The sequence below is a fragment of the Suncus etruscus genome, chromosome 4, assembly GCF_024139225.1.
Source record: "Suncus etruscus isolate mSunEtr1 chromosome 4, mSunEtr1.pri.cur, whole genome shotgun sequence".
NCBI classification, from domain to species: Eukaryota; Metazoa; Chordata; class Mammalia; order Eulipotyphla; family Soricidae; genus Suncus; species Suncus etruscus.
The window spans coordinates 155,072,317-155,100,176 of NC_064851.1; the positions used below are offsets into that span (position 1 = coordinate 155,072,317).

Consider the following 27,860-nt stretch of genomic DNA (forward strand, 5'->3'; position numbering starts at 1 on the left):
TTAAGGAGCATTAAATAAACACGTTAAATCTTACACCCAAATAATCAAGTATTTATCATTAAGTTAAGGTCACATAGCACAAGAATCTATACCTTATAAATTTGGCGTATCAAATTGTCCTATAAAAATAGTTTTACATTTTCTTTTAAGAACTGGTATGTAAAATTGTAAGCACAAAAAAAGGACCCATCTCTTCCCATCTACTGGAATGACACCAGAGCCTACAGAAAAACTATGGTTAGATACAGGGAAACTCGACACGTGAGAAGGGACATGTCTCTCTCCTCTCCTCACATGTCAGTAGTTTGGGTTTGTCCTCGCACCTTCTCACATTGGTCGAGGTGGCAGGCGCTGCTTGTACATGCCGGCTATTGCCTTGGCAGCACTGTAGATCATCTGTCGGCGAGACATGCCAGTGAAAGCCACGTGCCAGTCAGTCTGGCTGATGTTGACCAAATTCTTTTCCAGAACTTCGCCCACTGTCACTGAAAAGCCTGACCATCTCAGGTTGTAGTCCTGCGGAGTTAGGCTTTGAGCCTATGAAAAGATAAGATTGGTAAAGTACATTTAAAATTGTTACTGGAACTTGCTATGTTGGAACAGTACAGAATCTCAGGTTACTTTTGTTTTGTTTTGTTTCTGGGCCACACCGGCAGTGTTCAGGGGTTACTCCTGGCTCTCTTGTCAGAAATCGCTACTGGCAGGCAAAGGGGACCATATGGGATGCTGGGATTAAAACCTCTGTCCATCCTGGGTCAGCTGCTAGCAAGGCAAATGCCCTAACACTGTGCTATCTCTCTGGCCCTTCAGGTTACTTTCTTTGTTTGTTTGTTTTTAGTTTTGGTTTTTGGGTCACACCCAGCAGCGCTCAGGGGTTACTCCTGGCTCTATGCTCAGAAATTGCTCCTGGCAGGATTGGGAGACCATATGGGATGCCGGGATTCGAACCACCATCCTTATGCATGCAAGGCCTTACACCTCCATGCTATCTCTCTGGCCCCTCAGATTACTTTTAATATATAATTTATAACAACTCTTGGGATATACAGCAGTATTGCCAGCTGTGAGAAGTTAGGAATACAGCATCATTTTGATTCTTTTATTTAAATGTCCATACAAAATTTTATACAGATACCAATTTACTTATTTAAATTGTTTAAATATAATTTAACAGAGCAGTGTTAGGGTTTAGTTTTATTTAGTTCCTTTTTTTTTTTGGCTTTTGGGTCACACCTGGCAATGACCATATGGAATGCCGGGATTTGAACCATCGACCTTCTACATGAAAGGCACATGCCTTACCTCCATGCTATCTCTCCAGCCCCAGTTTTATTTAGTTCTATCCTTGGAGTCACTTCAGGTAATTGAGATTAGTACTAAAACAGGTATCTTTTTACAGCCACAAAACTCCTTACCACTTGCAAAAAAGTGAACTCAGACCCCCATCTAACACCATGCACAAAGGGCAAATCCAAATGGACTAAAGACCTTGATATCGGGCCTGAAACCATAAGGTATACAGAACAACACAAAGGTAAAACACTCCATGACATTGAGACTAAAGGCATCTTCAAGGAGGGAACAGCACTCTCCAAACAAGTCAAAGCAGAGATAAACACATGGGACTATATCAACCTGAGAAGCTTCTACACCTCAAAGGAAATAGTGCCTAGTATACAAAAGTCACCCATAGAGTGGGAGAAACTATTCACCCAATACCCATCAAATAAGGGGCTAATATTCAAAATACACAAGGTACTAATAGAACTTAACAAGAAAAAAACATCTAACCCCATCAAGAAATGGGGAGAAGAAACAAACATACAAATGGCCAAAAGGCACATGAAAAAATGCTCCACATCACTAATCATCAGGAGATGCAAATCAAAACTACAATGAGACCATCTCACACCACAGAGACTGGCACACACCACAAAGACCTAGAACAATAAATGCTGGTGGGGATTTGGAGAGAAAGAAACTCATTCGCTGCTGGTGGGAGTGCTGTTTAGTTCAGTCTTTATGGAAAACAATATGGAGATTCCTCAAAAAACTATAAATTGAGCTCCCATATGATCCAGCTATTTCACTCCTAGGGATATATCCTAGGAACATGAAAATACAATTCAAAAATCCCTTCCTTACACCTATATTCACTGCAGCTCTATTTACAATAGCTAGACTCTGGAAACAACCAAGATGCCCTTCAACAGATGAATGGCTAAAGAAACCGTGGTACATATACAAAATGGAATATTATGCAGCCATCAGGAGAGATGAAATCATGAAATTTTCCTATACGTGGATGTACATGGAATCTATTATGCTGAGTGAAATAAATCAGAGGAAAAAAGAAAGACACAGAATAGTCTCACTGATCATGGGTTTTAAGAAAAATTAGGACATTATTTTAATAATGCTCAGAGACAGTAGAGATGATAGCTGGAAGGCCCAGCTCACAATATGAAGTTCACTAAAAAGACTAGTGGTGCAGTTAGAGAAAGAACTACACTAACAACTATCATAACAATTTCAATGAGTGAGAGAAGTAGAATGCCTGGCTCAATACAGGCAAGGGTTGGGAAGGAGGGAGAGGGGGGCATTGGTGGCACAGGTGAAGGGGGTGTGTTCTGTTTATGATTTAGACCCAACTACAATCATGTTTGTAATCATGGTGCTTAAATAAAATTTTATCTATTAAAAAAGAAGTAGAAGATTGAGAATAGAAGGAAAAGAGAGGAGAGCAAGCAAAATTTCATATTTACAGTAAAAAAGATACAGACACTTACCTGTTGCACAAATTCCAAAGGTATTGGTGTGGCCTGTGTAAATGTTTCTAGATGAATGCCATGGACAGGATCTTCAACTATTACACAACCAATGTCAAACCACCTGTAAGGGAAAATAAATTAGTTTATATGCCAGTTACTTTTCTTGTGAAGATGGAAGTGAAAGCATGGGAATAAGGGTATTCAAATATGCAAGAGAAAATTGTTTCATGTGAACAAGATTTGTTAAGAAAAATAACACAACTGTATATTATGGAAAAGTTTACAGAAGGTAAATGCTCCCATGCAAATTGGATAAATTAAAAGATTACTATGCAGAAGATTTGATCCTGAGTGCCTGCCTTAGTCTGCAAGAATAAAGTATGCCACACAAACCCTGTACACATACCCTTTAATGTTTACCATTAAAGAAAGTGGTAAACATTCTTTTTGATAACATGAAGACTCCAGCATTCTTTATAAACAGCACACCTTTCAAAGAGTAGCAGGCTTTTGAGATGGGAAAAGACAAGTATTTTGATAACTATAGTTTTTATATGGAAGAAAGAAGTAAAGACAGTGTGATAAAGGGGGCTTATATAACATTTCAGAAAGTAAAGCTGAATATAAACTAGTAAAGAGACTTGAGAGTAATGGGATAGAAGCAATTTTAAAAGCGTAGGAATCTGACAAAGGAAGTCAAAACAGAAAAAAATAACAGAAAAGAAAAAATTTTCACAGAAAAATGGAAGTAACAACACTACAATGTCATCTTTAAAACTCAAGCAGAAGAAAACTAGTAACCTGCAATACCTCATAAAAGGTCCGTAATCTGTAGTAAAGGAGCAGGAAAAGGACAAAATATGACCAAAGAAAGGTTTCTTGGTGCTTACACAGAAAGTTCCGAGTTTTTCAACCTCATATTCAGCACTCGCTCATTAATTTGTCCCCAAATAACTTAGTTTATTTTCTGTCCAATGCTCACGTTCCTGAGACTATCTGACCCCAGAATACATCTTAATTACTTCCAGTCACCCACTTGCCTATTTTTCCATTCCTTAAGTTTTTACCCACTCATCAAAATCCAGCTGTAGTCTTATTTACCCATGAATCTCAGCTTCCATTCTGGGTGTTACCTCCACTATAACAGCAGAAACATATCCTACCACTAAAATAACACCTTTTATTTGTAGGTCACACCCATCAGTGGCAAAGATTGAATCAGAGTAAGTCAGGTGCATAGCAAGTACCTAACTATTTCTCTGGTTCTCCCCAAAATTTTAATTGTATTTTTGAATTTATTTTGAATCACTGCTAGACACAGTTGCAAAGCATCCATGACTGAGTTTGTTACACAATGTCCAACACCTATCCCTTCACCAGTGCACATTTCTTTCTGCCAATGTCCCCAGTTAGCTTACTGCCTTCCCCTTTGACTTCCCCTCTGCAAAAATGTCTATAGCAGACATTTTTCTTTTTCTTCTCCACACCTCTCCTTTTTCCTTTTTAAACACTGATGTACAAAATGGCTAAAACCGCATTTCAAAGTATTTATAACTTTCCACCTGGCCAGAAAGACAGTAGAGGGGTTAAGGTGCTTGCCTCGCACACAGCCAACCCAGGTCCAATCTCTGACAATGCATGGGTTCCCAGAGTACCGTGGGTGTGGCCCCCCCCCCAAAAAAATTAAAAGGACTAATCAAAGGTATAAATGTAGCTGAGTTACACAGTTCAGTAAGTAATATAACTAGACCAGAACTTATTTCTCTTGAGTTCTACAACAGAATTCAGTTTTTGGTAGGAATTCAGTGCGAAGTCCGTAGGCCCAATTATATTTTACTCCTAAGAAAAATGACAAGTCTTACTTGTCTGGCAGCAATTCTGCAATGAAGTTTTCTACGGACACAGCAGTCTGTTTTTCATGGATCACTCCACTTCGACGCAAGCTATCTATCCGTTCCTGGGCGCCCTGAACAACAACAATGCAGATTAGACCAGTTTAAATGATGCAGTATTAATTATACAAATTATAATTACACAATACACAAATACATTTATGTACAAACATATATGGCCAATATAAACATTGAAACAATACATGAGTGAAGTTCAACTTTTCTCCCTCAATAGAAATGCTTTTAAGTGCACATTTCAGGGGCCGGAGAGAAAGCACAGCACTGCTTGTCTTGCAAACAGTGATTCGAATCTCATCACCCCAAATAGTCCTCCGAGCCTGCCTGGGGCTATTTCTGAGCACAAAGCCAGGAGTAACTCCTGAGCAGTGCCGGGTGTGACCCAAAAACAAAAAACAAAAAACAAAAAAAGAAAAAATAAAGAAACTATTCTTACATGCATCATTTTGAAGCAGCTGCTATGAAATATACTATTTTATATCCTATTTGGTCATCACTATTAAAGGAAATTTCTTTATAATCTGACTAGATAGCATCTTTCTAAAAATCCTTTTCCATCTTAGTATTTTATAGCATATTCTTAGATCTACTAGGTAAAATCACTTCAATATAATGTCTTTATATATAGCCTTAAAGTATATGCCAACATTAGTTATTTTATTTAAAACTGCACATCTAATTATAATCCAGCATAGCCATTTTTCTTAATACCACTTCTCAAAATTGAGGAGTTGCAAATCTTATAAAGTTAACTCTATTCTTACAGAAGAAAACACTGGATTAAAAGGACAGATTTTTGTTTACCATTTTATCTGTATCACTTCTAAATAGCAAACATCAATCTATTAAGTAAAAACAGCCACATTAAAAATTTCCTATTTTCAATAAAAGCTCAGCAAAATAATGAATGAAATTATGTGGTCAATTCATATTAAAAATAAAATTAAGAAAAAGGACAATTCTAGACACATGAAACTTTATTCAGGAAATAAAAATGAAGGTAGTAACTGAAATATGTAAGCCAATTTAAGACATGAGCTTACAAGGATGACTTAAATTACACCTAAAAAAATTATTTTTGTTTTAAAGACGGTAGTTCCATTCAATGTTTTGAGAATTAAATTCTTCATGATAGCATTTCAGAACTGAAAACAATATAGCAATGTTCTCTAGAGAATGCACTGAGTAATTTAGTAATTATCAAATTTTGATGTTTTTTGTAAATGCTTAGATGCTATCTATATCCCTATCTGGTGAATGTAAGCTATATAATGAGGTTATAACTGACTGTTTTGGATAAAAGTAATGCTTGGCAGAGTTTCAGAACTATTTAGTTATTAATTCTAGCTTCTTTAATTCCTTAAAAATTTTCTTAGGGTGAATAAATGTGTGAACTAAATTTAACTTTTCATATACGTCTAACTAAAACCTGATGGAGAAAAATACTTGGATAAAAAAAAAATGTAGCCTTTCAAGGGCAGAGAAACCCTATATCTCTTAGGCCAAGGGAATTAATTCCCTTCCTAATCTTCCCAATAGCAACTGTGCCTATGGAAAAAAAGAAAAAAAAAGAAGCACAAATTAATTTTTTGTTATTGTTGTTTTTTTTTTTTGTGCTTTGTTTTGTTTTTTATTCCAGGACTGTGGTTACTGTTTGCTTGTTGTCTTTATTGCTGTGGTGCTTTTTGGGTTTTTTGTTTGATATTGTTGTTTTTCTTCCTTTTTCCCTTTCTTCTTTTAAATTGATATTTATAGCCTTTGGAAGGACTCCTTCCATTTTTTGCTTGTTTGATTTTTGTCCCCCCACCTTTTTCTTTCTTTCCTTCAAACAGAACCACATAACTTGAACCATCTTGATCCACCTCACAAATTGAGGGGGAAATAATGGAGGGTATCAAGACCAAGACCAAACAAAGTATGAACATTGAGTAGAAATAAAAAACAATCAGACTTAAACACCAAATCCAAAGCCAAAGACAACAGAATCGATACCCAATCTACAACAAGCTAGACACAGAGGGGACCACTTATACTAGCAGCCCAGGGGACAAAGGAGGGCGATATAGGATGCATGCTGGGAACAGGAGTGGAGGGAGGACATTGGTGGTGGGAATGCCCCTGATTCAATCTCACTATGTACCTAAAATATTTCTGGAAAAGATTTGTAATCCACTGTGGTCAAAATAAAAATTATTAAAAAAAAAAATGTAGACTAGCATTCTATATTTCCTCCTTCTATTAGCTCCCTCTACTGTTTAAAGAGAAAACTTCCTCAATTTTAGTGAATTTTATTTTATTTTTTTTTGGTTTTTGGGCCACACCCGGTGATGCTCAGGGGTTACTCCTGGCTGTCTGCCCATAAATAGCTTCTGGCAGGCACGGGGACCATATGGGACACCGGGATTTGAACCAACCACCTTTGGTCCTGGATCGGCTGCTTGCAAGGCAAATGCCACTGTGCTATCTCTCTGGGCCCAATTTTAGTGAATTTTAATATTAAACTCATTATCAAAGATTATAAAGACCATGTCTAAATTTGAAAAGCAAATACAAAGTAGCAAAGCTTGCCAAATACTAAAATCACAAAATAAACATTATATCTATACTAATAAATACAAATTTAAAAAAGTTTTTTTTTTGTTTGTTTTTGGGCCATACCCGCAGCTTAGGTGTTACTCCTGGCTCTATGCTCAGAAATTACTCCTGGCAGGCTTGTGGGTCCACATGGGGTGCCAAGGATTCAGCCCAGATCAGTGAATGCAAGGCAAACACCCGACCCACTGTGCTCAGTTTCAGTATAAATTAAAAATTTTCCATTTGTTTTTCAAGTTCAGTATCCACTGACTTTAATATCATCTAGTAATGACATTTACTGTAACATTACACTGTAGACCCAGTTTATAAAACCAGACAGTAAAAGGTCTTCAGAGACAATATATTATCTGATATCATTATTTGTATTAGCTAAAATTTAACAAACTATATAATTGATGTAATATATGTAAATATACGTAATATATATAAATATATCCTTTCTCCTTTTCATGACATCCCAATAAAAAATATTGTTCAGAACAGTCAGAACTGTAGAGATAGAACAATGGGTAGGGAATGTGTCTTAGATGTATCCAATCAGTTAATTCCCCAGCACTCCAGTTAGTCCTCTAGGCACTGAAGGTTGTGGCAAAAAACAAAGTAAAAAACAAAGACACCTTGAAATCAGAAGATTTCCTGAGTTCTCACCTTGAGACAGACAAATTCAAGTACTAACTCTTCAAATTTAAATGCCTTATTACTGAGAATCAAACGAATCTCTATGCCACTCTTAAACAAGTCCAACCTCTATATCACATCAATAAAATACACAATTTAGACATTTCTTGCTTTAGTCAGCTATATAAAATATACTATTTCCTCGATTCTATATTTTCTCTTGTGGGGGACACACTTGTCGATGTTCATGGCTTCTGTGTTCAGGGATCACTCCTTTGAGGGGTTTAGGGGAAGATAAAGGGTGTTGGGGATTGAACCTGAGCTGGTTAAGTGCAAGACAAGTGCTCGATCTGCTGTACTATTGCTTCAACTCCTATTCAGTATTTTCTTAGTCCAGTAGCAATGGCTTTCTTACCTGCCCACATCTAAATATAAACTTTCCATTCTGCAAAGGAACTAGAAAGTGCCCAAGTACAATGTCAAATATGACACCTGACTTGTTCTGGTCACTCAAAGAATCACCTATCCAGAGCGCACACTAGGATATAACTAGATTTGTATATAGTTACTGTTGTATGTGTATTTTACTTATTTACTGTATTTTGTGTCATCCTTAGAACACATTAAAAGTCTATAACTGGGCCGGAGAGATAGAACAGCAGTTAAGACGTTTGCCTTGCTACAGCTGACCAGGGACAGACCTGGGTTTGATTCCCGGCATCCATCCCATATCGTCCCTCGAGCCTGCCAGGAGCAATTTCTGAGAGCAGAGCCAGGTGTCATCCGAGTGCCACCGGGTGTAGCCCAAACCATGCTCCCCCCCCCCCCCCTCAAATCATCCTCTCAATTTGATCTTTAAAAAGAAAAAAAGTCTATAACTATCAGTTTAAAAAAGACTTAAATCCATAACGTTTTAAGAAAACCTTATTAGAAATGAGTACTAGTTGTCTCTTCCAGTGACCTCAAAATTAAATTAGGCAAAATAAAGAGAATTTCACTAGCAGCACAGAGCACCAAAACCAGCACCTAACTTTTCAGTGGGCCACATGGTCTTATCTTTTATAAAGACATTATATGAAAAGGAAAGGAAGGAGACTCAATTTATATATATGTGTGTATGTATATATGTATGTGTATATGTATATGTATATGTATATGTATATGTATATGTATATGTATATGTATATGTATATATATATATGATTCAAAGACGGTGGTATTATTACCTGACATTCTCCAATTCAGAAAAGTAGTCTGAGAAGAGTGTGGTATCATGGGGGAGAAAATACCCAGTGTTTTTCAGGGCTTACTTCTGGCTCGGTACCCACTCCTGGGGACGAGTTCAGAAGACCATATAGAGTGCCAGGGATCAAAACATGCAAGTTTTGATCAGTAGCATCCAAGCCTTAGCTGCTATAGTATCTCTCTGGCCCTGGGTGTGTTTTAAAAGGACACACCCAAATACTGAATTCATAGTAGTCAGAAATAAAGCACAAGGGCTAAGACGTGTTCCATCTCTGGAACAACAAGGCCCCAACTGTTGCCCCACAGCAGAGAAACTGTGTTGGGAGTGGCCCCCGAGTGTTCCCTGGAAACTACCAGCCCCCCAAATTTCAATTTATATAAAGTACTATAGCTGAGATGGAACCTCAAATTCACGCCATATTATCTGAGAAAATTAAAGATAATATAGCAATGAGAATTTATTTAATGACTACTTGTAATCAGTACAACTCAGATTCTCCTTAATGAAATGTATTGCATTAACATCCTCATTCTATTGCTTCATATTAAATAAATGGCAATCATATATTATAATAATATAAGTTTCTATTCCCTGGAACACAGTAAATATAAACTACTTAAAGCTGATATAAAACGGCTAAGTCCTTTCAGAATGCATCTTTTTACAAGTACAATCTCCCCTTATTAAGATTTGTGATTCTTGGGGCCAGAGTGGTAGCACAGTGTTAGGGCATTTGCCTTACACTCAGCTGACCGAGGACGTACACGGGTTCGATACCCAGCATCCCAAATGGTCCCCCCAGTCACCACTGAGCACCAAAAAAAAAAAAAAAAGATTCATGATTCTTGATCTTGGAATTGATTACTTTCTAAACCTTATTGTAATCTCAAAATCAGATCTATACATTCTAAAAGAATTACAAGAACCGTCTGATCATAAAAGCACTGAAAGGTGAATAAAGCACCAAATGAGGTGAACCTCTGGCATTGTTTGAGCTTATACTTACTCAAGCATCTTTTTTTTTTGTTTTTTGTTTTTGAGTCACGCCATTGGCGCTCAGGGGTTCCTCCTGGCTCTACACTCAGAAATTGCCCTGGGATTCGAACCACCGTCCTTCTGCATGCGAGGCAAACGCCTTACCTCTATGCTCTCTCTCCAGTCCCTTACTCAAGCATCTTGTCTTGAAAACTACTTAGTGTTTTTTCTAGTTCTTTTGAGTGTGTGCTTTTTGTTGATTTTAAAATCTTAGTTATATTGAAGTTGTGGGAAGACCTACCATTAGAAATTAATAATGACCAGACAGCTAATAATTATATCTGATCCCTTTTCAATCTGTGAAGAATAATTGAAAATCATATGCTTTGCAAAAGAATTTTGCTTAGTGATCCAGTCATTTGTCTTCTTAGCTCTAATTCAAATCTTTCCAGTTGTCTCTTCCAGTGATCTCAGAAGGGCTTTTATCTTCTACACAAGTAGTAAGAGGTATGTATTTCCTAATCAAGGTGATGAGAAAGGAGAAAGACTCAATTACAGCATTATTAGACAAAAGGTGAGAAAGCAGAGACTGAGTTCCTTCAAATTATTTGGGTCTTTTCAGACATTGAGCTCTCTAGGGTATCACTGGGGGTACCTGTACTCTATATGCCTACGGACCACTGTTAGACAGTCAAAATACCAGAAAAAACAGCACCAGTAGACAGCTGATATCTTCAGGGAAAAATCTCTCATCAGACTGAATAGGACACAGAGATTCAATCAGATCCCCGAGGGACCATGAACCATGTCTTCTGTGTCAGACTGTTTACTTGAGGAAACAATTTTTTAAATATAACCTGGCATTTAGAATGCTGTTATTTGGAGTTTTATATTTAAACATCTAATATGACTGTTTATTTTAAAGAAATGTTCTAAGAATTCACATCTGTGAATAAAACAAAGACTCAAGCATGTTCTTAAAAACTTAATTCTAGTGGGAAAAAGCAGAATAGATGTGGAAGTACCTGAGCAATCAAAGCGGTGAGTGCTAGAGGAGGAGAATAAAAGGAGTGGGAGAGGGCAGGAAGGCCTCACTGCAGAGAGTAGATGGGGGTCAAATAGACACAACAAAGGGCATCCTCAGGAAAAGAGAAGCCCTTAAGAGCATAAGCTCTGCAAAAGGCTAATATGACTGTGGGGATTGAGCAGAGGGGAGACTAGTAGAAAGGGAGCAACCAAAGGAAGAGTTTGGACTGTACCTGGAGGTGAAATGAGGAATAAGGTTTTACAGAGAGAATGCACTGAAAGCATTCCTTTAGAAAGCAGCTGATGCCACAAATGAGCTTTAGGGCTATGAGGAAAGAAGCTGTATGTGTGGTAAGTAGGAGACTTGCAAACTAAGACAAGGCAATGGTTCCAAGCAGAGAAAGAATAAGAAGATATCCACTACTACCAAGATTTTTTTTATAGCCTGAACATGACAAGTTAAGATTGTCTCCAGGATTTCTCACCTGAGGACAGAGAGGAAGCTGAGGGGAAAGCAAAGCAGATCAATACTGTTCAAAGAGAGCAAGGAGGAGACATTCAAGTATAAGTTTATTAAACTCCAACTTGTACAGAAAACTCATTAACAAGCTGTTTCTGCTGGAAATAGTAGTTAAAACTGTCAGCAAAGCTATGTACCAAAGTCCAAGCCACTATGGGATCACCAAGGAAGGGGATGCAGATAAAGGACAACACAGGGGGGAAAAAGAAACCAACTAAGGAAGCAAGAGAAGTGAGAAATCAGAATAGCTGGACTTTATCTCCAAGCCAATGTCCTCCCCTGATCATTTTGCTTACTTATTTCTATCTTTCTCCACTTTGGAGAAGCCATGCTCTCTTTTGGACAACGTTCTTCTCACATCCAAGTTTCAAAAACAACTATTTTGTTTCATATGCACATTATTTGGTACCTTATAGCAAATTTTAAAAAAGTAACATGTGAGGGGGACAGGCGGAATGTTCTCGACCGTCTCATTCATATGGTCTTCCCCTTGCTTAGAAAAAAAGAAGGCCAAGTATTTGATATACAGGTCCTAATAAGATCTATAGTTCTCAATATGCTGGTAAGAACTAGACAACTGTCATGAGAGAGGCACTGTGCCAAGATGACACCAGAACCAGGAATTTAAGTCAGGAAGTCAAAAGAACAGGAAAAGGACAAATCAAAGGAAGGCTTTTGAGGTGAGAACAAGTCCTCTCACTAAATTCCCTAGGAAAGTCAGCCTGGGAGGATCAGTCTACAGCCTCCAGCCTGGAACCCTTTTACAAGTCTGGAAGAAAGACATCATTTTCAAGTTTACTAACAGTGAGAGTACAAAGCAGAGGCAATTCAAGGGCTGTATTTCAGTCTCTGACTGAAGATAATCTGTTATGACCATTTTTTCTGTGCTCTTGTGCATGGTGTTACCAACCTATCTCCCCACAATCAAAACTTGTACGGTGTTTTTTTATTTTATTTTATTTTGGTTTTTGGGTCACACCTGGTGACGCTCAGGGGTTATTTCTGTTTATGCACTCAGAAATTGCTCCTGGCTAGGGGGACCATAAGGGACTCGGAGGATTGAACCAGGTCTGTCCTGGATCTGCTGTGTGTAAGGCAAATACCCTACCACTGTGCTATTGCGCCGGCCTCAAAACCTGTATGTTTTAACTACAAACTCCACTATCATCTTCTTCATAACTCTACAGAGCTGAATTAAAAGCCAAGCTGAACAACATTTCAATATGTATAACCCATTATTCCATACACACCATAAATTATCATGATTAAGAAAAAATTAACTGCTAGGTTCTTAAAAAAGACGATTGATTACTCACTTTTAATCCAGCTGCATAGCCCACTGGTTGTGGGGCAATACTAGATTGTCCAGGTTCCCCTACAACCACTGCTAAGCCAAAGACCTCCTGGAAGGCATCTCGAATGGCAGCAACTTTTACATCTTTATTTGAGGTCACTACAATATCCAGTTCACCTCCTGATTCTGTAAACATCAAAAGAAGATTTCAACTCCCAAATGATGGAATTCTTGTCACTACACATGCTATCATTCTACTTATAAATTATTAACAACTTCAAAAAGTGATACAAGATATAGACTACAGATTAATTTGTGAGGCAAAGAAAACTAAGGTTATTCTTGATGCAGGAAAGATGGCTGAGAATGCAAACTTCATCATACTTTGTATTCAACCTGACATTTTCACTTTCTAATCTAATAACCCAACAAGACCCAACAAGTGCTAGTCCCAAACTTTAACTTATCCCCAATTTTTTTCTTGTTGACAGCATCTCTTCTTAGTAGTATTTTTTTCTCTCATTGCTCATTTTCTTTTTAATAATTTTTAATTTGACCAAAGTGGATTACAAATCTTTCACAGTAATATTTTAGGTACATATGAGATTGAATCAGAGGCATTCCTACCACCAATGCTGTCCTCCCTCCACCCCTGTTCCCAGCATGCATCCCATATCCCCCTCCTTTACCCCACCCCCATCCCCCGGGCTGCTCCTATAAATGGTCCCTTCTGTGCCTAGCTTGTTGTAGATTGGGTATCGAAAACTATGTACTATCTGAAGTAGTATTTGCAAACACACTTTCTAATGGTCATGGTATCACCTACCATAAATAGAGCACAACACCAAAATGTTCTCCTGTTATTTTATGAAATACTATCCTACAATATACTAATAATGCCCCTTAAAAACAGCATTCTTTAGTTACTCCTTAGAAGTTTAGGAGACACTACTTACCACATTTCTTTCTTGAGAAATAATATATAATAATATATATATATAAATAATATAAATATATAAATAATATATATAAAAGAGAAGTCTAACATAAAACTACTTTTTAATAAACTATTTTTCATACTTACTCTGTTCACAGAATACATTTTAAACAATAAGAGTTCCTATGGGCCAAAGGATAATATAGTTGCGGGTAGGGAACTTGTCTTGTATACAATCAACTGGAGTTCAATCCTATTTGTTTTGTTTTGAGTATACACCCACCAAAAGTTCTAATAACAGTTTCTAAAATGACTTCAAAAGGTTTAATATAGGAAATACTATAGCAGCTAGGCAATTTTTTAAATCACATTAAATGATTTAATGTGCAGAACCTATAGGAAGAGTAGCAATTTCTCACCCACAATCAAAATATGAGTTTGTGAAGAAAATAAGAGGCAAAAATTATGTCAAACCTAATTACTATAAATATATGGAATTACTATATATATTGAGTGTAAATCTAACTCCCCTGGCCATTACAAAGAACAATTCAGCTGACTTAATTTCTTTCTTTTTTTTGGCGGGGAGGGGGTTTGGGTCACACTCGGCAGCCCTTAGGGGTTACTCCTGGCTCTATGCTCAGAAATTGCCCCCGGCAGGCTCAGGGGACTATATGGGATGCTGGGATTCTAACCAACGTCCTTCTGCATGCAAGGCAAAAGCCTTACCGCTGTTTATTTCTTCGGCCCCAAGCTGACTTAATTTCTGATTCAATTTACTATTTCACTAAAAGTAAAGCAGCAAAGTGTAAAAAACACAGCATACATTTTGTTTTGTCCACCAAACTGTCTTCAATAGAACGGCTAGAAATTCTAATCACCAATCCTGCTAAATTATGTTTCATTATATACTGAATATGCACATTAAAATTAAACAGCAGTTAAATTAAGTTCCCCCCAAATATTCCTAAGTTAAGCATTCACACATTTCATTAAAATAACTGAAATGTCAAAACTAAGTATGAACAAAGTGTCAAATACCAATCATAAATAAAATTCATATAAAGCAACACTTAATCACTTTTATAATTAAAATCAGTAAGTTTGTTAATCATTCATATTCGCTTATTCCATCAAAATCCATTGTTTTCAAAACATATTTGATGGTGTGAACAAGAAAAAGATGAATACCAAAACTTGCATAATCAATTTAATGTAAGAATTATCAGAATTCCTTCATAAAAGTTCTATGCAATTACAATAAGGAGCAGAAACTGAGACCATGTTAAAAAAAATAATTGCTGGTCAGTTTTAAATACTGATACATACTGATGTATGGAGCCATGCCAGGGTCCAGCGTTGTAATCATGGTTTCTACTGAGTGTTTTGTCTTATCAAGCACAGATTTTACCATCGGATTCCCAGCTACACCCTGTAAAAGACAAATTGGCATTTTAATACCCACCCTAAGCAAATAAAACCATGATAACTTGATGGTGAAGGAAGAAAAAAATTTTTTAAGTTCTAGGGCCTGAGCCCTATAGTGGATGGGGTTATGTCTCACACTTAACCAACCTGGTTTGATTCCTGGCAGCCCATATGGTCCCCAAAGCCCAGCAATTGATCCCTCAATGCAGAATCAGAGCAAGCCCTAAGTGCCTTTGGGTATAGACACCCCAAACAAAAAGCAAAAATGTTCTTAATGCATTACAGACACATACTTTGGTATTATATAAGGGGAAAAAAGAAGGTTGTGATAATATCAAATTGCTAATGCATTTCAAAGTATTTGCTCAGGTTTCTCTTATCACAAACCCATAGCACTCCACAGACCACACTTGAGCAGGATGGCCTGAGAAGAATATCTGTACATCACTCTTCTATTGGGTGAACTTTTACTTCAATTTATTTCTATACAAGACTATATATTAAACTCGTCTGTCAGTGTCCAAAATAAAGACTAGTTAGATGCTTTCAGAGGCCCCAATGTTTTCCCCTAATAAAAAAAAAAGTGAAAAGAGTAAAAAAACCAAACAAACAAACAAAAAAAAGAAATGGGGTTGGGGCCGAAGAGATAGCATGGAGGTAAGGTGTTTGCCTCACATGCAGAAGGACGGTGATTCAAATCCCGGCATCCCATATGGTTGGTTCCCTGAGCCTGCCAGGATCAATTTCTGAGCGTAGAGCCAGTACAGGAGTAACCCCTGAGCGCTGCCAGGTGTAACCCAAAAACCAAAAAAAAAAAAGAAAAAAAGAAATGGGCTTAATAATTAAATGTACCCAGATGCTTTGAAGTGACATGTCTGTTCCCACCATGTAATAGAGTAAGTGTTCCACAAATATGAGTAGCATGAGTTACAATAGCAGTGCAAGATGCTAGTGCAAAAGCAGCAGAGCAGTGTGAAATTGATATAGATTGATATATTGTATAGATATAAATATCTATGAAGTATAGATACTGATATAGAAAATGATATCACACAATATAGTAAGCAACAAAAACATGACATATCAAAATATCAAAACATTGATTTTGTAGCTGAAAAAAAAGTTATACTTGATACCTGCTATCTAAGCAGTAAATGGATAAATTAAAAATATATGTAACTATGACAGAATTAACAGAAACAACAATGAAAGATTTACCAGGGATGTAGTTGGTAAAATAATTCTTATCATTAAAAGTGAAAAAAAAAAAAAAACACTTCTGAAAATGTTTAAGCTGCAGTGTCAGAAAAGTGAAAATTCTTATACAACCTCAAGAGAAAATTGTCCCAATTTAAACCAGAAAACATATATAAAAGTCACAAATACAAATAGCCAAAAGTCATATGAAAAGCTCTTAAAAATCCACAACCAGAGAAATGCAAATGAAAAATATTTCTTTCTTGCTTTCCAGAGTGGAAAAGATTATTTTTAAAATAATAATCAGAGAGAAATGGGATGACAGTACAACCAACCTTCCTGGTAAGCAATTCTATCTCCTAAGTTCAATGAGATCATTCTGACATTCATCAGGAGTTAACCCTGATGAAACAAATATGAGCATAAATATTTGCACACAAGTGATTATCATGGGACAGAGGAGGTGGCTCAGACGGCTGGAGTGCAAGCTTTGCTTATTGGAGTCCCAGATTCAGTCCTGAGCACTGCCAGATATGTTTTCCTTCCAAAAGAGATTGATTATACAGTTATTTTAATAACTCTAATCAGAAAAGGCCCAAGCACATTTAGTCAAATGTAATTTCATGACGGTAGAGGTCCAGAGAGCAGTTAGTCACAAGTAAGAAAGGTTAAAAATACTCTGGCCTACTGCACTGGGGTAAGGGCCAGCCTGTGGATCTGTATACAGGACAGGTGTCAATCCAGTGGTGTGAAAAAGCTGAAGAGCGCTCATCTATGACATGTGATGTCATTATGTATCATATATGTAAAAGAAAGTCCTTTTACCTTAATGAATCCCCAGAGTCCACCTGCAGATGCTTCATCCTGCACACTAATAATTCTTGGATCTTCCTGCTCCTCTGGAAAGGTGATGGCTGATGGAGAGCCAGCTCCCTGGGCCAGAGATGTGAGACTGGCTTGCTGAGTTATGGGAGCTGGCAAAACACCTAGAAAAGGCAAAAAAAGTTTTAATGTTTGTGATCTAGTCCATAAACAAACCAGTAAGAAAAAACATAGGAATGAGAAGTCAAATAGCTTCAGTGGCTTCAAGATTTAACTATGAACTTAAGTCATCACTTACATCTTTACAAAGTTACAAAGAAAACAAAATTCCAAATAGGAAAATGTCTTCACTTGTCACAGACCAAAGATTCTAATAATGGATATGTCCTCCCCAAAATATCTATGTTAAGAAGTAGTTCAGGAATCTGAGAAGTGGCACTTGGGTGAAGGCACACGTTTTGCATGTGGCCAACCTGGCACCACATGGTCCCCTGAGTATCACCAGATGCAGCTTTAGAAAACCCCAAGCACCACTATGGTGATGATCTAGGTAATCCTGGGTACTGCATTCCTGGGCATTTGCACCGATCACTAAGCAGCTGGTTGATATGTGCCATGATGGGTCACAGTCCTCCAAGTACCCCTTTGGGAGGCTCCTCCATCACAATGACCTTATGTAGCACTTAGATATGGAGAGCAATAAACTTCTAAAGTGTCCTAGTGTCATTAAAGACTTGAACAAAAGCATGTGAGTTTCTAAGCCCATATATAAAAGCATATCATAAAGTATACGTTTTTCACACACCCAGCTTATTTTGAGGGGGGAGAGAGCATTACCAGTAGTACTACTATGCAATACCAGAGATCAAAACCAGGGTTCTAACATGTGTTCTAGCATGTGCTCTAGCCCTGTGAACCATCTCCCTGGCTACCATGTACCCTCTTTCCAATTCAAATTTCAGTCATGGGAATCATACTCCACATAAAAAAGTCATTTGTAAAGGTTAATAAAAATATGGTAATATAATTTTTTTTGTTTGCTTTTTGGGCCACCCCCGGTGACACTCAGGGGTGACTCCTGGCTATGTGCTCAAAAATCACTCCTGGCTCTGGGGACCATATGGGATACTGGAGATCGAACCCAGGTCCGTCCTGGGTCAGCCACATGCAAGGAAAATGCCAAACCACTGTGCTATTACTCCAGCTCTGGGTAATTTTAAAAATATATTTTTTTAAAAGTTATTTATGGGGCCAAAGAGAAAGCACAGCGGTAGGGTGTTTGCCTTGCATGCAGCTGATCCAGGACGAACAGTGGTTCGAATCCCGGCATCCCATATGGTCCCTCATGCCTGTCAGGAGCGATTTCTGAGCGAGAGCCAGGAGTGTGACCCAAAAACCAAAACCAAAACAAAAAAGGTATTTAGGCAGAAAAATCACACAAAAAATTTTTATATTTATTAATATATTTTACAAACCTAACTGGCTCACAACAAACATTTGAGGATGTCAGAATAACAAGACCTCAAAAAAAAAATGGCCATTTTCCACTGACTCATGGTCCACATGAACCTCTGATTTCCAGTTTGATCTAATGGTACTACTCTATGCACCATTCAGTGATTATTCCAAACCCTCCCCCTCCAGCAGCACCAGAGATCAAACCCTAAGGTCTTATGCATGCATATATATTCTCCACAGCTGAGAGACATCCAAGCCCTTTTTTTTTAAATAAAACTCTTAAATTTGACCCTAATGTTTAAGTGCACAAAATGTCTTGTAATTCTAACATTGTAGAGTATGTTAAATTTTGGAGCCAGAGCAATAGCACAGTGGTAGTGTGTTTGCCTTGCACGCGGCTGACCCTGGACGAACCTGGGTTCGATCCCTGGCGTCCCATCTGGTCCCCCAAGTTAGAAGTGATTTTTGAGCACATAGCCGGAAGTAACCCCTGAGTATCACTGGCTGTGGCCCAAAAACAAAAAACAAAAAAAAATTTTTTTTAAGGCACAAAAAAATCAAGTGCTAAATTCCATGAGCTTAATTTTAATCACTTAAATGACAAGATCACAATAATACCAAATTCTGAAATTCAAAAGAGTTACAATGCAGAGATACTGGGACCATTTTAATTGTTGCTACTGAGATAAAATGGTGTTATTGCTACTGGAGCACATGATATGCAAGGCCTTAGCACAAAGCCGCAAAGCATAGCCAGGGGTTGCCTGGGCTGATGCACCTGTCAGATATAACACCATCAATCTGGGTACTGCCTGAAAGGCTTCTAGGCCTCTTGAGCACTATTTGACTATGTCCCCCCAACCACCCAATCCCCATTCACACAACATGAGGTGTAGTTGTTTTTGACATTTTCAAAAAAAAATTGAATAAAAAAATTTACAAAAAAATTGAAGTTTTTCAAAAGCCAACATTTCTGTGCATATACACAGAAATAAAAGTAGATCCAAATCCCTTCTGAACACCATATTCATGAGAACCACATTCACTAGTATGAGGCAACCAAAAAGTTCATTAACAGATGAAACAAATAAAAAAATATGGTCACCATATAAAGTAGTACTATTTATCCATGAAAAGGGATAAAATACTGACAGATACTACAATGCAGATGTGAACTTTAAAACATGAAGAGGGGCTACAGTAATGGTACAGTGATTAGGGCACACAGCTGACTTGTCATCCCAGATGGTCCCCCTACCCTCTAGGAATGATTCCCAAGCACAGAGCAAGGGGCAACCCTGAGGATTACTCTGGCTCCAAAAACAAAATTAAAACATGGTGATTGAAAACAATCACAAAAGATCACCTATTATTCAATCTGCTTAGTGAATCAGCAAATTCAGAGTCAGAACACAGGGCCAAAGTAAAGTAGGGCTATGAAGACTGGGAGGAAGTAAGTGACATGAATATGGCATAAGAGATGGAGTTTCTTTGGAGACTTTCTAAGTCTCCACAATTGACTAGGTGATTGATAACACAACTCTGTAAATACGCTAACTACTATAGAATGTGCACTTTACACAGGAGAACTGTCTGTAAAGTTATATAGAAAACACAGTTATATCAAAAGAAAATTGATTGAAGCAAAGTAAGACATTAGTTATAGCTATTTATTTCAAAGTTAAAAGAAAGTTACCTGTGACTGGAGGGGGGGAAAACGATGGCATCAGGGGCGTCTGAGGAGCTCTTCCTGCGTGTCCCCTTGTTATGTCGTAAGCTGAACCCACAGAAAATCCTGATGTAGGAGGCCCCGATGGGGGAGCAGCTAAAGGAGTGCTGGGGGCAGATGTGGATGGTGGGAACTGGGGTGCAGGTGAATTACCAAGAGTGGCAGCAGGAGTCGGTAGAGCAACAGGAAGTGAAGCACAAGTAGTAAGTGGGGGTCCAGAAGTAACAGGTGATGGAGGCACAAAAGGCAGTGGTGCTGCAGGGCCTGACGGAGGGAGGGTCTGTTGTGGGGTAGAATACGCATGTGGAGGCAAAGACTGCATGGGTGTTGCACTTGGAGAAGAAAAGGAACTGGTTGTAGCTAGGGGATAAAACAAAATTAGAAATCATTTAAATTTCAAATTAGCTCATGACTTCCTTCTTCTAAAAGTTCACAATTTAAGAGACCATATTCCAAAAACTACTTTTGAAAGTAATTTCAAATCAACAGCAGGGGTCAGCAGATAGCCCAGCAGACTGAGCCTGGTCAAAGTCTCACCACCATGTGGTCCAGTTGACAAGAATCACTGGGGAGGCCCTCAGATTTCCATAGCACAGCTTGGGAACCCACCCCAAATGAACAAGTATTATGATTCAATACAAAGGATGTGCAAGTCCCACAAGGGGGAAAAGCAGCTATATAAATTATGGCATGGCTTACACCTAGATCTTTGTGTTTTCATTCATCACTGTGTTTTTAAACAAAACATTTTCATCCTTACTGCTTTGAGCATGGCTGAAAAATTAAAATCTCCGAAGTCAGTGAGTTCCTTCAATGTCAAAGAATTTGAAACAAAAGTAATGCCACATAGGGGGATTTGTCTTAAAAAAGACAACTCATAAGCTGCTGCATGCAGCCAGCCTTGGTTTGGTCCCCAGCACCCTATGTGGTCCCTCAAGCTCTGCCAGGAATGATTCCTGAGCAGAGACAGGAGTAACCCCTGAATACTGCAAGTGTGGCCGCAAAACAAAAGAAATGAAAAAAGAGGGCCAGGGCCCGGAGAGATAGCACAGCGGCGTTTGCCTTGCAAACAGCCAATCCAGGACCAAAGGTGGTTGGTTCAAATCCCGGTGTCCCATATGGTCCCCCGTGCCTGCCAGGAGCTATTTCTGAGCAGACAGCCAGGAGTAACCCCTGAGCATCGCCGGGTGTGGCCCAAAAACCAAAAAAAAAAAAAAAGAGGGACAGAGAGAGAGCATGGAGGTAGGGAGTTTGCCTTGCATGCACAAGGATGGTGGTTTAAATCCTGGTATCCCGTATGGTCCCCTGAGCCTGCCAAGGGCATAGAGCCAGGAGTAATCCCTGAGCGCTGCTGGGTGTGACCCAAAGTCCCCCCCCCCCCCAAAAAAAAAGGGAAGAAAGAAAGAAAGATGACTCATAGATAATATGAAGAATAAAGGTTTACCTAGCACAGAGCACATTGGGCTTAAATAAGCCTCTGTCCTTCATTCTAAGAGATCAGAGAAGTCTCCGTGTATGTATTTTTAAAAATTAACTCCAAAGAAAAAGTGACAGTACCTCCCCTCATTACAACAAATTACATACTACTAACTAACTGCACGTACCAAGAGGAGCTGGAGTTGAAGATGGGGTGGTAGTGGCAGATCCTATGGGATTGGGTGGTGGAGTCCTGGGGGGTGTTATCTCGATCCCGCTCTCTTCCATCATCGTTCAACACTGGCATATGGGAGAAAAACAGGTATGTGTTACATATGCAGGGGATCCAAGGCACTTTGAAAGCTTGTATAGAGTAAAAGAATGACCATCAAGAGACAACTGTCCTCTTTTACTAGGTATGATGGCACTTTTCTCAGGTGAAGCATCTATCAGAATTCCAGAAAAGATTCTTATTTGAATGTTTATAATGTAATAATGTTATACTTTCATGCCCATACCTTGTAACTGTTAATTTTATGTCAACTATGTAAGTAACCACTCAATGCATTTCAAATAGTAAATGACTAATTTCTGCTACATGAATGCATGTTAAGTTTATATCTATATTAGTCACAAATAAAAATCTTGAAAACATTTCTGAAACAAACTTCCCAAAAAACACTGTTATTCCTGTACATGTTTTCTTTTTTGGGGGGTGGGTCCCTAGCAGTGCTCAGGAGGCCCAGAGACCATCAGAATCAGTCACACCTAGAGATACTTGGGGGTGGGATGCATATGACCCTGCGAATCGAGCTTAAGTCCTAACTGCTACCCTATCTCCAGACCCATCCTGTTAAAGTTTATAAAAAGATTAATTTTTAAATTACCAGGTTTTAAAAATATTTTAAATTGAGATTCTGTGTTTTGCAATGTTGTTAATAAAGGTTTCTCATGTGTGTAATTCAAAAGTTATTAATTTTTAAATTCATTTTCAAGATTTTTCAACACTTAAAAATAATTTTAATCTCAATTCCCAGTTTTTTACTTTCATATTAAAACTTATCTTTAGAATGGCTAAAGAGCATGCCTCTGAAGCAGAGTGAAAAACCACCAAGGAACAAGATCCTTAACAGATGCTGGCAGAACAACCAGATACAGGCAGACTCAATCCTTTATAAAACTAAGCAAAAATAAAAGTCAGAAGTGTTCATGCCCATCAAGTATATACTCAAAACTCTGAATTTGGCAACTGATTTGATTTTGTTTTCACTCATTTAGCCAGTAAAGCTGTGCCACCTAACAAAGGCACCAGAGATAAAAAGCAAGAAAAGCAACCTACTTACAAACACAGAGAAAGAATACAGCACTGTACATTAAACTGTAAGCAGAGCCATAGGTTCTGAGGGTAAAAAGATTTATCTAAAGAAAAGGTCAGGAAAGGATGTCCTGAGAACTAAAGAACAAGCAGAACCGACCTTGATGAAAGGATAAAAATCTTTTGATTATTCATATTTGGATTTTTTTTAAGTTTTTAGACCACACCTCAATGCTCAGGGGTTACCCCCAGCTCTGTATTCCTGGAGAGCTCAGAGGGACCAAATGGTATTGCCGGATATTGCCCCCAAACCAAAAAATAAATAAGTAAATAAAATAAAATAAAATGTAAAGGACAAAAGTATAAAATTAATAATATTTTAAGCATATAAAAAGTTTAAAGCAAAAAAGGATATACACAAAGTTTAAGTAGCAAGAACATAAATTCAAACAGATTCTCAAATGGGAGCAAGGATGTGGTGCCTTCTCCACTCCCGAAAGTCACATGGCAATGTTTGGTGCCACTTTTAGCTGTCAGTGCTGATGGGATACTCCTGACATCTAGTAGGAAAGGGTAGGGTAGAGAGGCTACTAAAAAGCCTGTAACACACAGGACTCCTGTAACACACATGAAAGAATGATCTATCTTTAAAAATCAATAGTTGCCGGGGCCGGAGAGGTGGTGTGGAGCGGTAAGGCGTTTGCCTTGTCGGTGTTAGCCTAGGACGGACCATGGTTTGATCCCCTGGCATCCCATATTGTCTCCCAAGCCAGGATCGATTTCTGAGCAAATAGCCAGGAGTAACCCTAGAGCATTAGTGGGTGTGGCCAAAAACCAAAACAAACAAACAAACAAAAAAATCAATAGTTACCATGGCTGAGAAACTTTGGCCTAGAAACTGTGATGACAGTAGAAAGGAAAGATTCAAGAAATACTTAGAAAACTCAGTCATCTGAATATGAGCAATGAGAGATATAGGTCTAATTTACAAAACTGGATAAAGGGTATTAGCATTAACTAACAAAGGAAATGCTGAAAAAGTCAAGGTGTGTCTTAGGGGCAGAGGGAGTGCACAGGTAGATTTTAATACTGGCCCTGCTGGATTCAGATAATTCAAACTGCATGGAGATACATCGATTAGATTCTGCAGCTTAGAAATCACTTGTGTTTCAACAATTTACTCACCTCCTCTATTCTGCATGTTATAACACAATACCAGATAGAAAAAGATGACCTAAGCCATTCCATGTAGACGAGCCAGAAGAAAATGAATTTGTAGAGGAAAATGGAAAAGTAAGAAAGGAGGAAAAGTAGGAGGACAGTTCAAAATCTAAGAAAAGTATTTTTAGGTGGGAAGGGGCAACAAGTATCATAAACTTCAGAGATGCTCAAAATGATGATACTTCAGGACTGGTCAAACTAGAGATGAATGGGCAAGAGCTGTTTCCACAAAAGCAGTGGGGACAGATGCCAAGTTGAATCAAACTAGAAGGAAAGATGAGGCATACATGGACAACACTTTCTAGAAGCTTGGCTAGGAATGCAGAGGGAGGATCTATAGCACAAAGTTTAGAATAAAGAACCAGAGGGGCAAAGTCCTGTCACCCAATCCCAGCACTCCAAAGGCTATGTATATGACCTGGGAGAGAAAAGGCCATCTGAGGAATTTTATCACTGACGTTACACTTTTCTCCTGATTCCTAACAAAGAGACTGGCAAAACAACTTGTACATGAACACATCCCCAAAACACAGAACTGGTCCATTTCTTTCAGCCTTTTGAAGTTTGACTATTTGAGAACTGGTTTAATGACAGTGATCATTCCACAGCTTCCATGACACAGGACTCCAGGGATACCAAAGTCCCTATGTTTAAATATAAATAATATTTACTATCATGCACATGCTTCTGTATAAAAACCTCTAGATTACTTTCAATGCTTAATACAACTCAAATGCTGAATAGAAATAATGACCAAAAAAAATGAAAATGGGTAGATGGGATTAGGGTAGGATTTCTAACTAAAGAGCTGTGCAGGAATGCCTCCAGTCTTCCGATAAACAGCTCCATCAGAGGCCTGTGATTCTACTCCAGAAATAATGCCAGCCTGTCTCATTATATCAAAAACATACACTTCTTTATGAAAACATAAACACAAAAATTACTTAAACAAAACAAAGGAGCACATGACATATTTCTGAGATTTCAGGGTCAATTTTCTCACATAAACTACTGTTACTTATTAAATCATGACAACAGTTGACAAAGGTGTGGAGCTAAAGGAATTCATTCACAGTTAATAAAAAATGTACACTGATTTTGTCTCTCCTGAACTGGTAGAGATTTCCAGAAATACACATAAATCAAACTGTACATGACCCGGCAATTCAACTCCTACTTATCCGAAGAATACAGACACACTAATTTGAAAAGATACATGCAAGCCTAGTCCAAGGTAGCTAGCTCTATATTCATAGCCAAGATTTGTAGACAGCCTAAGGACCCCAATAACAGATAAATGGATAAAAAGGTGGTATATATACACAATGAAATGACACTCAATCTGTTAGAGATGGAATCTTGTCCTTTGTTTCAACAGAGGAACTGGAAAGAGGGCTAAGCAAACCAGTCACTCGCACTCATCAGGGGCACTACAAGAGAAGAGGTTTAACAAAAATCTTAAAGCAATGGTCAACCACTGGGCCACTGATCACACCTGTTTTAGAGGTACAGAAAGGTTGTGAACCACTTGTCTACAGTCTTGGATATAAATGCAAGTCTGTGGAGAGATGTGAGGAGAAGTCTGCAGGTATATAAAGGATGAAGAATGCTGCCTTCGATGATAACCACAGAACTGTGGTTATCAAGGGGAGCAGGTCTGAGCAATGGGCTGAAAGTTCTAACGTAGTAGGAAGGGTACTGGTGCTCTGGTGATGGGTGTGACAGCCCAAAAACATACCAACACTTATACTTCTAAAACAGTGCTATCTCAATAAAAGTTAAAAAATCATAATAAAACTGAGTCTTTCCTAATGTTTAACAAGTCTATCACTACAAGATGCCAGTAACTTTTATTTTTACATTAATCCCATGGGAGCGTCCATATTTTCTGACTTGTTACCTTGTCAGTTTGGGGAAAATTTCTTTCTGCCACAACCAACAGAAGTACCCTATTTTCCATACATGGGATGGCTGAATCCTTAGATGTGGAATGGCAGGCGGCTAGGGCAGACTGCACTGAGTAAAATTGATTTACATAAGCAACCTAACCTTCCACGGAAAAAACTACAGTTATCACACAGCAGTGAAGCTGGAAAGAGTTCTGTAACAGTTCTTGTGCTTAAGCATTATCCACGTCGTCCATTAAGTAAAAAAAAAAAAAAATGATGGAAATGGGCTGATTAACTGAGTCCAAAGTCTGACCAAGCCCTCTTCTGCCAATTGCGTTCCTGTCTTGCATTTTCTATTAAAAAGCGGACAACTACTTACAAGGATGCACGAAATAGAAAGGAAAAAAAAACTGATTAAAAGCAATGGTGATTGCACCATTGCAACCACTGATTCCCCCCCACCCCCACCATGGGAAGATTTGTCTCCTGAAATGAATTTAATAGTGAGAGAGAGTTGGAATCGGGCTAAGTGAGTTTCTCTAAACTTGCTGATTCCCCATCCCACCCCACCCCAAATAAAACTTTCTTAAACTGATTTAAAATAAGAGCTAAATGCAAACCAGGCTGAAAAAGCAGGCTGCCATTCTCCAGGGTCCAGTTCATCAAAGGGTACCTGTTGTCTCTGCAAAGAACTCTACTTCCAAACCCTCTAAATTCAGCCAGGGAGGAAAAGAGGGTGGGAGGGGGGTCCCCCCGAGTTTGGGTGAAGACCCCAGGCACGAAGGGAGCTTAGCTTGGGCAGGGGGTGCAAAAGTCCCAGGCCCGGCCTCCCCGGGCCTTGCCACGTCCCCGCGCGGGCAGGGCAGGGCAGGCCAGGCCAGGCCGGGCTAAGGTCACGGGCACGGCCCGGCTGCTTCGGGCCTCTCCGGGAGGGGCGGCAAAGGGTCGGGGGGCACCGGCGCCCATCTGCGGGAGGGGCCCAGGCAGACCCTCACGAGGGGCCCTAGGGTCTCACTCGCGCCCCCGGCCAAAGGCGCCCCGGGACGCCTCACGCTTGGGGCTTCGCGTCGGGGGCCGCGGAGGCTGCGGCTGGGCTGTCTCTGTCGGGCGCTCACCTGGGGACCGGGACGCAGGTGCGGAGCTGGACGACGACTGCGGCAGGTAAGAGCGCCCCGCGCGACCCCGCCTCCAAGATGGCCGCCGCGCATGCGCCCGAGGCTGCCACGTCGACGAGCCCCTGCCCCGCCCCGGAACAAGCCACGCCCACCTACACAAGCCATCCTCCGGCGAGGCCACGCCCGGCGCATGACCACCCGCCCCCAAACGCCTCTAAGCCCCGCCTCTGGCACGATGCCCCTCCCCTCCCCGCCACAAAGCCACGCCCGCATCGACATAAGCCCCGCCCTAAAGCCTCTCCGCCCCGCCCCTAACATCCCTCTCCGCTCCGCCCCCGACAACAGCCCCGCCCCTTCCCAGCATACAGCCCCGCCCCT

At 39.2% G+C, this 27,860-nt stretch overlaps 1 protein-coding gene across 1 annotated transcript; it reads right to left on the reverse strand.

Annotated features, from left to right (window-relative positions):
- Window positions 1–3: 3 nt before the first annotated feature.
- On the reverse strand, window positions 4–27,554 carry PRRC1 (proline rich coiled-coil 1). The gene is made up of 9 exons (XM_049771863.1): window positions 27,483–27,554; window positions 22,131–22,242; window positions 20,494–20,886; window positions 17,343–17,503; window positions 15,222–15,324; window positions 12,978–13,141; window positions 4,634–4,737; window positions 2,790–2,892; window positions 4–537 (listed from the first exon to the last, which is right to left on the reverse strand). Exons 2-9 carry the CDS (start codon window positions 22,231–22,233, stop codon window positions 328–330), a joined length of 1,341 nt encoding a protein of 446 aa, XP_049627820.1. The 5' UTR covers window positions 22,234–22,242; window positions 27,483–27,554; the 3' UTR covers window positions 4–327.
- Window positions 27,555–27,860: the final 306 nt, after the last annotated feature.